Source organism: Notolabrus celidotus, chromosome 14 (genome assembly GCF_009762535.1).
Source record: "Notolabrus celidotus isolate fNotCel1 chromosome 14, fNotCel1.pri, whole genome shotgun sequence".
In the NCBI taxonomy this organism is placed as follows: Eukaryota; Metazoa; Chordata; class Actinopteri; order Labriformes; family Labridae; genus Notolabrus; species Notolabrus celidotus.
In genome coordinates, this window is record NC_048285.1 from 21,601,150 (window position 1) to 21,616,704 (window position 15,555).

A 15,555-nucleotide genomic window follows, 5' to 3' on the forward strand; every position below is an offset into this window, starting at 1 on the left:
GCCTGGGTCAGTGCTCCACATCCATCCTGTTAGTTAATGTGTCACTCCAATATCAAACAGTCAGTGACAGAGAGTACCCCTACAATGCACACACAAAAAGCTGCCGTAACAGATGCCAACACTGACTAACAAGGCGGCATAGAGGGGACAGGAAAGAGAAAGGTTAAAAAAAACAGAAAGGAGGACAGAAAGCCATCTGATAAATCACTGATAAGAAAAGAGCAGAGAGCAATATAAGGAGGAGCAGCAATGGCGAGAAGAGGAAAGGAAAGAGGAGCTTATTGTTAAAATACAGTTTGAGAGGGGGAAAAAAAATAAGAGACAGAGGAAAAAGACGGAGCTGATAAAATGTCAGAAAAAAACGAGGAGATAAACATTTGATTGATAACAGCCCCCGCAGTGTGTGAATACTGCAATAACCTTATCATTATGTTTCCTCTCAGGATTCAGAGCTGAAGGAAAGCAAAAAAAAAGCTTCATATCTGCGTCATCTGTCACCAAAATCACTGCTTGGCTGACTGGAAGTGATGGGACAAGCTGAGGTGAGGGTACAGGAGAGGCTGTATGACCATTTTAGATATTGGGACTGACAGTTTTTAGGCAGCGGACTAATGAGCAGAAGTCCGAGCAGGTGTTGAGCTCATAACGTAGCTTCATGTGCATATGGGCAATGCAAGAGCAAAACCTGCACCCTCACACAAATATGAGCTAAACTCAGTTTGCTGCCAAAATGACGCTCAAGCACATGGATGAGCAAGCTTGCAGCATAAATCTAAAAGAAAAACACACACATAAAGACACAGAAGCAACCACAGAGGCACAGTTCTCATCTTAAAATACTCCTATGTTTTAGTTCTAAATTATTATTATTTACGCCTCTGTGAAAATTTTGCAATATGAAATTTGAAGTCAATAATTTCACCTACATTAAAAATTGCAAAAACAAAGCATCAGTGGACTGAAATTACAGTATACAAAATTAAGATGTTTCACAAACTCAGATATGGAAAAACAGGGATCCACACAAAAATACTCGGCCAATCGTAAATCAGTGTTTCCACAATTAATTACATTAATTCTGTCACAGCAGGCTGCAGAAAACATTCCCTGTTAGCCTGCATTTAATGAGTGCATGCCCTCAATGATTCTTTGACATTTAAATTAATGCACAAAATAAATGAATAGACAGAATCAATCAGTGGTGTACTAAGAGAGGGGGCCAGGAGGAGATTGCTCCCCCCCTGGCCCCCTCTGGATGCCCTTCTAGTGGTGGTAAGAGAAAAAAAGCATCCTCAAAATTAACAGATTAAATCTTGCATGAATGTGAGCTTCATGGAGGAAGTGTGATTCATTTTTTGTTAATTATGTATTAATAATATGCTTTCCTTTGAAATAATTACACTTCCAGAACAAATTGTTGCATATGCATTCATCAGAACGCAGCTAATTTAGTGTTAGCCGGTGCTCAAAATTTCCTGAGGGAGGACTCACAGACTCAAATCTCATCACTTATGCCTTGATGTGTTCAAATAAACTTAACAATGTGGGTATCAGGTTGAAAACCGAATCCAATCTTGTAACGTCCAGACTACCTACTGCCCAGGTTGCCCAAATAAAATTTACCAGCACACCCTTATTTCTGACAGGCTGTTCAACAACAACAACCTCATGTTTACAGAATACCAGGGAGAGACAGAAAACTGAGGAGCTTACAACATGGTTTTAAAGTGCAGGTGGCAGATCTTCACTATTCAAAACTTTCTCTGCATGTGTGCCCTTTTCATTATTTTTGCCCCTGCCCCTCAAACAGCCTGAGTGCACCAGTGGAATCCAGTGAGTAAAGATACAGTACTATACTGGGCTGGTATTTCATAACTGCAGATCACTAACTCGAGGCATCACATCATTTTTAATGGAGAAACACTTGAAGGCACTGGATTTCTATTCTTTGAGTGTCAGGTACATTTTGGTTTGCATGTACAGTCATATAAAGTGAAAAAAAAACAACCTCAGTCTATTTTCTTCACTTATGTTGTTGTGCTTTTATCTCCAGTCTAGATGACACTTGTTGAGAGTCAAACATATGTTAAACAGATAAGCACTTGATATGGAGACATCTTTGAACAGCATCATGTAGCCTAGCTCAACCTGAATACATCTGCCAGGGATCAGTTTTCCAAATACCATCACAGTGTTTGGCCCAGTCAGACAGACTCAGTAGTCATTTCGCTGTAACATAACTCAACTCCATAAACTCCATCCATCCTCTTAGAGAGCACAAACCATTCATCAGGGTGAGCACAACGGCCTCAGCCTCCTCATGTGCTCCACTCCACCAGGAGACTCATCATGTTCCTTTTCTGCTGAGTTTTCTCTATCCCACTGCCAACCCTCAAAGGTCTTTGAACCGCTTTTACTTTGGCAAACCACAAGAGACCACTTTGGCTTGAATGCCCCTTGCTGGGAGCTGTTTCCCTGGCAACAAAGTTCCTATATGGTCAAGGGGCACTGAAATCTCCCAACATGATAAGTGAATGGATCTTTGGGAAGAAATTTCATTCCAAACTATTTCAACCTTGAGAGATAAAGAAGAAACAAACTGCAACTTAAAGGCCTCATAATATTACCAGAACAGCCACCAAATGTGTTTCAGCTCAAAATTCAGAGGCAAATATGCTGTAAATGGCAAGACCAGCAAGAATACGGAGGCAGAAAGTGGAGAGCTTGTCCAATACACTGTCAGGCTCAAGATGACTCCACAGTGAGGCTCTCATTGCCAATCCTGACTGTCAATCAAAAGAACTGAAATGCCCTGTGAGAGAAAAGTGAAGAGCATGGTATGAATACTTATTTCAGGCTACAGTTGGATGCTTTAACGAAATTACTCAGTACACCTTAAATGTTCAATTCAGTGTCACAAACTGAGCAAACCATCGCAGCAGTGACATTTAAATTAGGTACAATAAACTAGAGCTGGAGCTGAAAAGGCAGAACAGAAACAAAATAGGTAAGCTCTTATTAAGCAAACTTGGTAACATCAGAAAGTTGTGGTTCCTGAAATGTGCTACTATTTTGTTGATACAACTGAACATGAAATATCTTTGGTTTTGTACTAATTGCAGACAAATAATATGCCTGAAGATTTGCTCCCTGGTCCGTAAGTTAAAGGAGGTTATTATGAGCAGATCACAAAACATCTTTCTTATTCTGTGCTGTTGTAATGTGCACTCTACACCCAATGAGACATCTACATGTCATTCGACAAGCTGCTTTAACACCAGGTTGTAAATGGAAAACAATATTAATCGGGTGCAGATGGGAAATAACAGTCTGTGACTTGCAATTTACTTCAATTTTATTTGGTGGGGATTGCTTGAAATTGGTCTGTCTGGAGCCGCTCCAGGAGCCATTCCTCAGACATGAAAGATACGATCAGAAATAATAAAAGGAAATAGAGTCAGCAGCTGACGGACAATTTTTGTTGACTCTGAACGGTTTGACTGAATATTGGTCCAGGTTTTTCATTGGTGCTGGGGCTGAAGATTTCAGCTATCTTTCTTTCTCTGTGTCCTCTCTCTGTGTAACTGCATCCTTTTAGCACTGGAGGAGGCAGCATGGCAGGCTGGAGACACGCCTCTCTTAAAACACACACACATACACACAGAGTTGGCAGAGCTGTTGTCTCCCTAGAGGCCAATTCATAGCTAGATCCTCACTGAAAACTGAGGACTCAAATTGTTTCTCCTCTCTTTCTTCAGCTTAACTACCAATTACTTGGATCTGACAAAGACCACACACGCTTGCGCGCACACACACACACACACACACACACACACACACACACACACACACGTTTACTATCAGACTCAAAAGAGGCATTTGGAGGATAACATCATGGCAACCCATCAGTTCAGATATCCCCATATTCTTATGTAACATTTAAATGTATCATCAAAAGGAATCAATCAACAATTAAAAACAGTGGTATTTAATATGTACAATTTATGTATGGATGCAGAAATTTCCAATCTTATACATTTCAAGGTTTCATTTTGATGACTAAAGGATGCAGATTCAAGAGAGGAGATGTGGAGATTGACATCCTTGTATATTCATGACATAATCAACTCCCATCTGGCTCCACATGCTCAGATCCCTCTAAAACGAAACGCAAATATTAGAATATACATTATAAAGAAAAACCGCTCGGTGTGGGTGATTAAAGGCTTTTGAGATAAGACTGCCTGTGCCACGCAGAGGGGCGGACATATAACAGGTGTAATGGGGAAACTGGGAACAATTTCCTTTTTCAATCACACACCCATAGTTGGCCAGATGGATCAGGCCACGCGCACGTGCACACTCACAAACACTCATACCGGGAACATATTTTTTTTTACAGCTTTCACACTTCTTGCAATCTGGCTCTTTTTGGATCACTCATTATTTGTTAAAGTATACAGAAATTGTCTTCATTAAATAACTACATGTTCACATTGATGACCCTTTTTAAATGAAATAGCCTGCCTTTATTACGAAGTGTTTCATTTATGAAATATAAATATTTTGCTCATGTAGGTGCGTTGATGTGATTTTTCGTTTTAAAGAATAAGGAGAAAAAGACTTTTACTTTGGTTAAACATCTAACATCGTTATCCCAGGTAGCGTTTTCCTGCTTTACACACACATGGTGGAGATAAGTATTAGTGTGCGCCGGTTTCTTTCAATGAATCTCCACATTTCAGCCTCCATCAGACCCGGAGAGTCACAACTGTTGCTCCATCAGCGCACCCAGCTCTGTGGCTCAGCGCTCTTTGGAAGCGTATTTATTCAAAGTAAAAGACGTGGAAAAGCATCCAACAGGTGGATGGTGACCATTCAAAAGAATCAAACAGTAACTTACATGTCTAAGTTCTTGCATCCGGTCCTTCATGGTGCCTGTAAATTACTCTTATTCCTTCTGTTCCCGTTGTTTCGTGGATGTGAGATGGAGCTTGTGGGGCGGACACCGGCACAGGGAGAGAGAGACGCACCCAGCTGATACGCGCGTCTGGCGGCTGCAAGAGGTGGTGATGTCCCCTCCTGTAGATTTAGATGCTGGGATGGTGGGACCACTTTACAGAGCCGTATGACGCGCACTAAAGGTGAGGCGAGGCCTTCCGCCGTTAACCCATTACACACCCTCAACTTCCTCCTTAAGTCGCACTCATCGACCCCTTTATTAATCCAAACTAACCTCCTGTCTAAGTTTTCTTTTTTCTTCTTTAAAGTCAGACTCACGGGCAGACGAGAAAGTACCTCCTCGGAAACAGTGTCTGACCGACTAGAGAGATAGTGTCTGATTTGGTTATCGATTGAGTGAGTAGGTTCAGAGATAACGCCCAGGTGGTTTCCAAAGTGCCGAAGCTTACAGCGACCTCTGTCGGCATCAGGTGTTACAGTCTGGTAAAGATACAGCAGAATACTTATATAAAGTTAGTGTCTTAAATTAAAAAATGAATATACATAAGTCTTAGAAATGGGAATTTATTTCCTTCATTCTGGATGGAATACGAATTAATTTGAATATTTCATGATTTATTTTTAGGTTTATACCTCACTGTTAATCATGCCAGTTCACCCAAGTTGTCTTTTTTTTTTTTACATGTGCAAATAATTAATTACTTAATCATTTTTTATTTGTCTTGATTATGTTTTCCAGCTGGTCGTTAGATAATATTCAAATGTGTCATGATAGCTTCATCACAAATCTGCTATCATATTTTAATTGAAAATTAACTTAATTCAATTTTCGCAATAATCAGTCACTTTCTCTCCAGATTACCTCTGTAGTCTTCATTAGCTTATGAATTGCCAGCTTGTTCAGGACAATGACACACATCTGAATATGTACTGTGTTTTCATATCCCATCTCCTTAGAGGGTGTATTTTGTAAAATGGAGTAGTGAATCAAAGCAGTTTTCACAGATAATTAGTTATTTTGCACAGTTTCCAATATATTCATATTCATATATATATAGTAAAAAAACATATATATATATATAATATCATAAATATCTCTATTCTGCAGATTTTTAATTGAGAATAAACAGCTGATGGGGGATAAAAGACACGAAATGTGATAATTCATAAAACTTGTTTAATTCTATTGTGTTCCTGCTGTGTTGAGTCAGTGATCTGTCCATGTATCTTCAGGCCAGCATCAACATGGAGAGGGAAATCTCACCACCATTTGTGAGAAACAAATCATCAAAGACTCGACTGAAATATAAAATAATTGGCCATAATGATTTTCCTCTTTGTGCATCTCATTGACTTGAATTAAAGAGTTGAGAAATGAACCAGGTCCAAACACTGTGCTCTTTCAGGGCTGATTGTGTGCAGAAGAGAGAGCTAATGAAAGCAGTTCTGCATGAGTCACAGCTAGAAATGAGGTCTTCTCTGACGTCCGGTGTATTTTGTGTCGGCTCGAACCTCCCTGTAGACCCACACAAAATGCACAAACACACAGCAGAGAGAGGAGAAGCGTCAGCACGTGTGACTGCAAACGGCTAATTAAGAGGTGATTCAGTTAGAGTAACACTTGCATTATTTAAAACATAAATATTTCAACACAAGGTAATAATCCCCATTATTTGTCCTGCAGCAAACATACCGTCCTTGTCTTCTTCTCCGCTCTTTCTTCTCCATGATCCAATCTCGCCCCTTCTTTCCTGATTTCCCCTTCATGTTCTTGAACCGGCATCTTTATGCAAACAGAATGAAGTTTCTTAAAATGTATCGTTTTTTGTGAGACAACCAACATGACGATCACAGTAATGTGTTAAAGGGAGGAAAGGCTGCCTGACAGGGTTTCAAGTCGGGCAGAACGACAACCCTTTTTAGATTCCTTTGGGTCTTTTGCCTTCATCAAAGCAGGTATGACTGAACCTGCACTTCTCAAGGCAGGGACCTGTTTCCAATCCTCATTAAAACTACAGAGATTTATTTTTAAGAGGCTGTGGAAAAATCCTCATTAAAGGGTTGCAACAAACAATTATATTTTTGTTTACTTTGCTCTGACTATAAAATGTTGAAATAAATAGTAAAAAAACAGTAACCACTGTGGACCAATTTATTTTGTATGCAAAATAATTAACAGCTAAAACACAAAAGATATTTAGTTTATTTTAAGATTTTAAAAAAGCTAAAAAAAATTGTATGAATTCACCATGCATGTATTTAAATATTTGAGTGTGTGTTAAAATCTCATACATTTGGCAAAGCTATAAAATGCTGCACAGGGAAATGTTAATTCCACAAGTTAAAAGTCAACAGTGGTCTGTTATCACATTAGGGAAACAAAGAAACAGCAACGGTGTTTTAATAATTCACATCTGGTGCCGAGTTGGCCCTAGGCTGCTCCCCATCATAATCTTTCTGTATGAAATCCTACCCGCAAACAAATAAACACTGAAGCAAACCGCAGCTCCAAGCCAACACATCCATCAAACTATTTCATATGTTGTGAATGTCTTTACCTTTGTCCTGAAAACTGGACCTGGTTTGAAACAGCTCTGTCTGACGTTTCTGATCCCAACCCCTGAAATAAACAAATGAATCAGAGTGATTATAATGAAGCTAAAGTGAAACACAGACATTCAAATTATCAAGTGACTACATTGTTTCTTACTTTAGGTAAGGCTCCTGTGAAACCAGCAAACAGACACAAGAAGAACCTGAAACACAAAAGAAGAGTGTGTAGAAGGACTAATCAGGCAAGCTATTTTAATCTCTAAAAATTCACCTCCAGGCTAATGTGACAAACAGATGCATCAATGTCATCCTGGTCTAATTAGTCTAGTGTTGCAAGTAAGCTGCTGCTAATTTCACAGCCTATTACAAAGACATCAGTTGAAGACAGTTGCAGCGACACAATTCAGAGTAAAAGCACAGCTCCTGAAAGGTACTGACTTCTTAGCCTTGCTGCTGTTGGGGTAATCCACCACCATGCCTCCACCGAAGCCCGCCTTCATGGCCTGTGTCGTGATCAGCTCCAGCTTTGGAAGGAGAAAGAAGAAGCCTGAAGGTGAGCAAAATGGAGAAACTTCACTTTACTTCAATCATCAGCAGAATGTTCTATCACCTGTTCTGAGTTCTCTGGGTAAAGCTGGAAAACTGCACGTGAACCTCGTGACTGAAAGACACAAAGGAGGGAGAATTTAGTGCAGGCCTTTGTTGTGAAGTTTAGCCTTTTGATGTTTGAATTCTCAGGGGAGTAAAAGGAAGTGAGAAAACTTTACCAGGGAAGAGTAGAGAGTACTAAAGAAGGCATAGAGTCTCTTTGGAGGACTGTGCGTTTTCTTGTCAGCATTACAGAGCCACTGCAGGGCAGAGATACTGACAGAAAATACAGAACAAATGTGAATAAATTATCAAATCACAAATAATGTAAAATGAATCAAGGCATGAATCCTCGTTTAAACGCAAGTTTTGTTTTTCACCTGATACAACCATCAAAGGTGCCGGGTCGGAAAGGCATCCCCTGTCCCATGTCCCCTAATAAAAGATCTCCTTCTACTTCTCTGTCCAGTGCAACATCTGTCAGAGGGAGATGTACGTCTGTTACTTAAATCAATGACTCAAAGTCTTTTTTTTTTAAATCAAATGAAAACTACAATTGGAATGAAAACTTAAAATCTCACTCCTGACTCATTCAGTATCAGTGATATTACATTTGAACAACATTCAGCTCTAACTGCTTAAACGAACCAAGCATTGCGGTGCTGATGTCGACTCCAATCCAGTGGTGTCCGTCCTCTGTCAGGTAGTCTCCACTGAGACCAGAGCCACATCTGAGAGACAAATAATCACCTGAGTTCTTTACATTACAAACACATTGTATCAATCTGGTTACTGCAATTGCATAAAAACGCATTTAACGTTGCTTACTCACCCCACATCCAGTAGGAAGCATGGCTGTCCTTCTGGCAGGTTTAAAAGCTCCACAGCTCTCTCTGACATCTGAGTCTGGATCTCAATCATTCGAGAGCTGTGAAGAAAAACAACACAAATCTCATATATGCTCCACCGACAATAAAAAAATCTTCTAAAACCAATATAACCTTAACATGTGATAACAGCCACCACACAATTGATGCAGCCACTCTGTAACTACTGCACTACACAAAGTGTGTAGAAAGGGATGTGAACTCAGTGTACTTTTTCATCTTCAGGGGTTAAAACATCAAAGTATCAATGACTGTGAAGAATAAGACAATTACTACACTGGAAACATACGAAATTAGCTACCCAAGCTGATAGTTGAGTTGCTGATGTGATTTCATGTTCCACCAGAATGATTTTGTCAGTGTGGAGCTTTCAGCTGTGATGACATTACAGTTGCAAAAATAAAACTTGTTTAATCCTGTGGTTTATTTTTTCTTACAAAAGCAATCATCCTGTTGTCTTAACTGTTAAACATATTCCTAAATGTAAAACGTTACAGGTGAAATGTTCAAAAAGAGCGTTAATGCAGTTTGATGTTAATTGTTTTGCACAATATGGATACAGTGGCAGCATTTCCATGCACTAAAAAATGATATGTATAATAAATTCTCACCAACAGTCTCTTTTTGTTTTTATAGGTTTTATAGAGGCATTAGTATTAATTTTAGTCTCTTCCAAAATCAACTATAAATCGCTTACAGGAGCTACAATTGATGGATTGAATATGAATTTCCAGCTAATTTGACAACAAACCAACGACTGTAAGTTTTCAATAAAATTTGGAGTTTCTCTGATTCCAGCTTCTCAAATATGAACAATGCCTTGCTTATTAACTCTGCTCTATGACAGTAATCTGATATTTTGAGTGTGAAGAAAACATTTTTTTTCCTTTTTTTGTATACATATTTTTTGGTTACAGTAAACGGACAGTTAAACAAGCAATCAATAAAATTATAAAAGATACTCTGACATTGAAAATAATCCATAGTTGCAGCCCTATAGAAAATACTTCCTCATAACAGAACAATGTTCTTCTGGCCAAAAGAGAGACTGTAGCTATAATAGACCATTGTATTTGTTTATCACTTCTATTTAGTTTATTCAGACACTGAAAACGGAATATCAATGCACAAATCACACCTGGGCTGCAGGTTATGAGACAAAACATAAGCTATCATACATTTCAATGAAAAGAAAGAAAGCAAAATAAAAAATATAACTTACTTTTGGGAGTATTTCTTTGCCTCGTCTTCATTGTAGAACTGCGGGGATGAGAGACATTTACACACTAATGAAAGTAGTCTACACCATCAGCTGATTCCAGTGTAGTCGCAGAACCTCTCATGTAATCTCAACTTCTCTTCTGTTGTCCCTAAATGGTGGAATGAATTGGCCAACTCCATTCGATCTGCAGAGTCCCTCTCTACTTTCAAAAGACAGCTAAAGACCCAGCTCTTTAGGAAGCACTATGCACTTAGCTAGACTGTTCTCCACTGTTGTCCCCAGTGGCAGATCATGTCTTCCAGCTACAGTTGACTCACACTGTCCTGCTCTACTCTGGGAATCTGTGTTCAGCTCTTGAGTGGCCCAGCACTTGGTACTTTGGTCATTATTGTGGTGATGTTAATTGTTGATGATGATAATGGAACGTCTTAAATGGTTTGGTTGCTTCATTGTAGATGTTCCTTATTTTATACAAAAAATAAATAAATCTTACTTACTTGTGCATTGCCTTTACACTGATTGGCAGTACCTGCACCCAAATTGACTTGAAGCACTTTGATACTCTTACTGATCTTGTTTCCTCTTGTCTAGATCTTTGCTTTTGTTGTTCTTGTTCTCGTATGAACGTCACTTTGGATAAAAGCGTCTGCTAAATGACATTGTAACATTGTAACAGACTCAATATGCAATCGACAAGTGACACAAATCGAGTCACCAAGAGCTCATTTCACTGCTGCAGAGGGAAATATTGAGTAATTTGCTGAAATACATCCACATGTTCTCTAATGTATTGGTTAAAGCACACATGTGTGCATTAAAGGGACCTTTAAATATCCTAACTACTCTTGTTGAAACAGGCTGGACTACAGTTAGCCTCGCAGCTGAAAGCAGAACAGTAAACAACGTCACTCACCACTTCTGGAGGAGCTGTGTGTTCAGGTCTTCGACAGCTGGAGGACATGGTGTTCCCTGTGTGTGTCGGACTCTGAAAGGAAAGAGTTTATTCCTGGCTTTGGGTAAAAAACAAGCGAAATGTTGTGATGGTTCACACACTACACGTGAAGATGGATGACGTCATAAGAACGCGACGGTAAAAATACTTCTTCGTTTAATAAAAGAAACTCTGATGAAACGCTCTGTCGCCATCTCATGGGCAGCTTGTTACACTCCGAGAGAGAGAGAGAGAGAGAGAGAGAGAGAGAGAGAGAGAGAGAGAGAGAGAGAGAGAGAGAGAGAGAGAGACTGTTTATAAATTTTAAAAAAATGTTTTTTACTAAAGAAAACTGATTTAATTTATGAATGTGATTTACCCATTCATATAACACACAATTAATAGTGTTTATTCATTAGTATTCTCCAAAGACTCTTCATAGAGTGTCCCATATATGTATCACAAAGATTAGTCTTGAGTGGACACTTCATACAATGTAAAGCACCACCTTTTTGCACATTTGTCTGACATTTAAAATAATATGTACTTGATCCATTCATGATTCAATTTGTAATCTGCAAGGTAGTACATCTACTGACTGGGCCAATGGTGACACCTAAAGAGGATCCAGGTTCTGCCAAATTTCTAAATATGGGACCTTAACTTGTACTTCTCCTTGTAAGATATACTTTATTTGTCCCTCATTGGAGGAAATTCTTTTGTTACAGCAGCTTACAACACCGGACAGGGGAGTACAACAATGAACTAACATAGTTAAAAAATATATATAATAACAAAAATAATAGCAATGACAAAGGTAAAATATAATATAATATAATAAAATAAAATAAAAAATAGAATAGAATACAATAGAATAATAGAATAATAGAATAATAGAATAGAATAAAATAAAATAAAATAAAATAAAATAAAATATGGCAACTATCAAATATGTACACACTATGTACACTTCTATCTGATAAATAGATAAGGCAAGTTATTGCACGATAAAAATTGCACCAGGTTATTTAAAAACAAAATATACACAGTATGAAGAACAGTGCGATTCAGATGGATTCCAGTAGTTATTTGTGAATGTACCAAGTCACATAGTAACTTCCATGTAGTGGAATGAAAGATGAGAACAGATGATTAACGGGACACAGCAGTGCTGGTGTTAAACAGTCCGATTGCAGATGGGATGAAGGACCTGCGGTAGTGCTCCGTCCTGCAGGGTGGGAGTCTCTGTCTACTGCTGAAGGAGCTGCTCAGGGACCCCACAGTCTCATGCAGGGGGTGAGAGGGATTGTCCATGATGGATGTCAGCTTGGCTAACATCCTCCTCTCACCCACCTCCTCTGTGGAGTCCAGAGGACAGCCCAGGACAGAACTGGCCCTCCTGATCAGTCTGTTCAGTCTTAAGCCTTCCTCTCCCTGTCTGTGCTCCCTGCTCCCCAGCAGACCACTGCATCGAAGAATGCAGACGCTACCACAGTGTCATAAAATGTCCTTAAATGTATTTAACCTAATCTGATCACACCCGCAGAACAGATCCTTTTTTAATGGTTTTACAGTGGATCTCTGTCCAGAGGAGCCTGGTGAATCTGAGACTGGATGGTGTTTGTTGATTTTTGATGAGTGAAACCTTCAGTCTGTCAGTATGGTGACAATGAGCAGAAGACTGAGTGACTTTTACCCACCTGCATTTATGAACCTTTGCACATAAAAAAACCCTAAGAGGAATAACTTAAAAATATCAAAGAACTGTGCAATGGTATATAGGTCAAGAACAAGATGTGCATAATTGTGTTGCACTCATTTCTTCAGTAGAGGTCTTATGTGAACCACACTGGAGAAATAAAACATTTAAGTGTTCATTCATTGTTGTTGTTTTATATTTATAGCTGATGTTATTGTTATTATTTGTATGTCTTATTCTTATGCCTTGTACAAAGAGAGCACAGTTTACCAAAGTCGTATTCCTTTGTGTTCAAGCATACCTTGCCAATAAAGCTGATTCTGATTCTAAAAAAAAAAGATTTAAAAAAAAAAAGAATATATTAATTTATTTACATGAATTAACTCGATCATCTTTATTTTGTACTCTTTACGTTTTGCAGAATAGGCAATACTTCAAGTTTTTGAATTTATCCTGTTATGTCACCTATAAATAAAACCAGTTCTAGGTCCTCTTCTCGGTGACATGATTGGTAGGGGGAGTGAGCACTTCCTGTAAACATTGACTCTTATTGGTTCCCTCTCTTCTGACGTCACCGGATACTGCCGCTGCTTTCCGGCATGTCCACCGCTGCTCTCTCGGTAAAATGGCAGAGGTCGGTCAGAGGCTGGGGAGTGGAGTATACCGGCTGACCGCCCTCAGAAACAGCCAAAGTCGACCTGTGGTCACTGGAGAGAGTCCGGGATGCCTGCTGGTGAACTACACATTCAGTGACAGCTGGACTAAAGAGAGATCAACCGAAGAAGGGTCAAAAAGAAGAGCAACCCAGAGCGAATTGGATAAAGTTTCCAGGGTGAGAACAAGTGAATGTCAACAAGAAAATGGGACTTTTCGCTTTGCCTCGTCTTTGGTGCAGGACTCTTCCTGTGTTCTCGGTTTCATTCAAACCAGGAAGAGCCTGCAACCTCATAAAACAGCTCTGCACCTCCCAACAAGACTCCAGCCTCTCCTCCAGGAGAAGTTGTTGTTTGGGAGGATGGCATCTTGGACCAGAGTAGCTGTTTCAATCCACCCTGACATTATTAGATCCCCTCAGCAGCTCCGAGCTTTCTGCAGTCTCATATTCATTTTGGCTGAGAAGGGTTCAGTGAAGCCAGGTACTGGACTGAGGCTGAAGTGTCTGAAGCTACATCCTGATACCCTGCAAGCATCTGCTGCAACCTGTAGGAGCTACAGCTGGGGAAGTGACAGCCGTTCCAAAGATGCTCCTCCGCTGTACAGAAGCAAGACGGCCTATTATGACATCCTCAAAGTTTCCCCGGGTGCCACACAGTCCCAGATCAAGACGGCCTACTACAAGCAGTCCTTTATCTACCACCCTGACAAGAACCCGGGGAGTGATGAGGCAGAACAGCAGTTCACAGAGATCAGCGAGGCATACACAGTGCTGGGGAACATCAGCCTGAGGAGAAAGTACGACCGAGGTATCCTTAGCCAATCAGATGTTCTGAGTGCTGGGAGACCATCCTCCAAAGAGACTTCAGGCAGATCAACGGGGTCTCCACACCAACAGCAGCAGCATCAACAGAGAGCCAGGCGGTACTCTCAAACTGGAGGGAAAACCATGTTTGATTTTGATGCCTTTTACCAGGCTCACTATGGGGAGCAGCTGCAGAGGGAGAGAGACATGAGAGCCAGGAAGCAGCGCATGGAGGAGCTGCAGAAGGAGGGTCGCATCAAGTGGAGAAAAGCGAAAATGACGGAGATGACTGTGGCCATGCTGCTGACCATGGCAGGCCTTCTTTTTGTTAATCTCACCAAGCCCTGAAATAGACGCAGCAGTGACTGGACATGTCCCTCAGGGGTTGCATGTTACAACTCTCAGGGGGTGGAGGGGGGGTGCTACCTCAGATATTTTTGCAAGTGTTGCACAGTTTCTGAAAGTTGAAGAAGGATTATTTTTAGCCTGCTGCAGGACGAAACAAAACCTACACCGTTGATTACTTTGTTAAAAGCAACAAAAACACTTGCTATTCATTAAACACCCCCTCACAGGCACAACAAAAATCTATCAAGTACTGTTAATGAGACACCACGTTTCACATTTGAAGGTTTATTTACTTTTTTGAATTGACTCAGAGTCCAATAATCACTGTGCAGTAAAAGTTTATGCTGACCTGCAGGGATGTTGTAAGCTCTGTGGGAACAAAGCCATCAGCAGGTTGAGCTTTTGGACCTTTGTTCAGTAAGCTGTAAAGTCAATCATAATTTATTTTACTTTCTGTTTGCAGTGACGCTGGACGCCAAACATCATATTCGGCAGCTTGTATTCATGCATTATGTTGAAGAATGCACAACTTCTCTTCACTTCCCAAAGTGCTATAACTTGTGTAGAAAACTACTTCAGTGTAAAATTTCAGAATGATTTGTGATGAGGACATTATCATGTTTTCTCCAGGGGGTTCATATGTATACATATATGTACTGTACATACAAGGAGCCTAGCTATGTGAAAATGCTTATATGCAATGCAATGAGCACTGTAACATAACAAATGAATAAAACCATTGCTGCTACAATGTTCGCCGTGGCCTCTAGAGGGCATCTGAATACAACAAACTGATCTCTCTGTTACAGCAGAAGGGTCAAGGTGTGTTAAGTGTGGGATAAAACGGTTTATGCTTACTCAGGGCTGCTGCTTTTGAAAACATCTCCTTTAATGTTGCATTAACCT

At 40.0% G+C, this 15,555-nt stretch overlaps 3 protein-coding genes across 4 annotated transcripts in view; 1 reads left to right on the forward strand and 2 right to left on the reverse strand.

Moving 5' to 3' along the window:
* LOC117824856 (syntaxin-1A-like) overlaps positions 1-5,372 on the reverse strand; it is a 71,628-nt gene extending 66,256 nt beyond the window's left edge. For both annotated transcript variants that reach the window (XR_004633734.1, XM_034700343.1), the window contains exon 1: positions 4,904-5,372. Coding sequence is in view for 1 of the 2 variants with exons in the window: in XM_034700343.1 (XP_034556234.1) it covers positions 4,904-4,933 (30 nt within the window). In the remaining variant the exon portion in view is untranslated. The remainder of the gene's footprint in view (positions 1-4,903) is intronic.
* Positions 5,373-6,119: 747 nt separating this feature from the next.
* On the reverse strand, positions 6,120-11,328 carry bud23 (BUD23 rRNA methyltransferase and ribosome maturation factor). The gene is made up of 12 exons (XM_034700855.1): positions 11,126-11,328; positions 10,213-10,250; positions 8,936-9,031; positions 8,752-8,834; positions 8,484-8,580; positions 8,283-8,379; positions 8,126-8,176; positions 7,954-8,039; positions 7,673-7,718; positions 7,521-7,582; positions 6,656-6,745; positions 6,120-6,478 (listed from the first exon to the last, which is right to left on the reverse strand). The coding sequence occupies exons 1-12, from the start codon at positions 11,171-11,173 to the stop codon at positions 6,424-6,426; spliced, it is 849 nt and encodes a 282-aa protein (XP_034556746.1). The 5' UTR covers positions 11,174-11,328; the 3' UTR covers positions 6,120-6,423.
* Positions 11,329-13,403: 2,075 nt separating this feature from the next.
* Positions 13,404-15,431, forward strand: dnajc30b (DnaJ (Hsp40) homolog, subfamily C, member 30b). Its single transcript, XM_034700854.1, has one exon. The coding sequence runs from the start codon at positions 13,468-13,470 to the stop codon at positions 14,647-14,649; it is 1,182 nt and encodes a 393-aa protein (XP_034556745.1). The 5' UTR covers positions 13,404-13,467; the 3' UTR covers positions 14,650-15,431.
* The last annotated feature ends 124 nt before the right edge of the window (positions 15,432-15,555 follow it).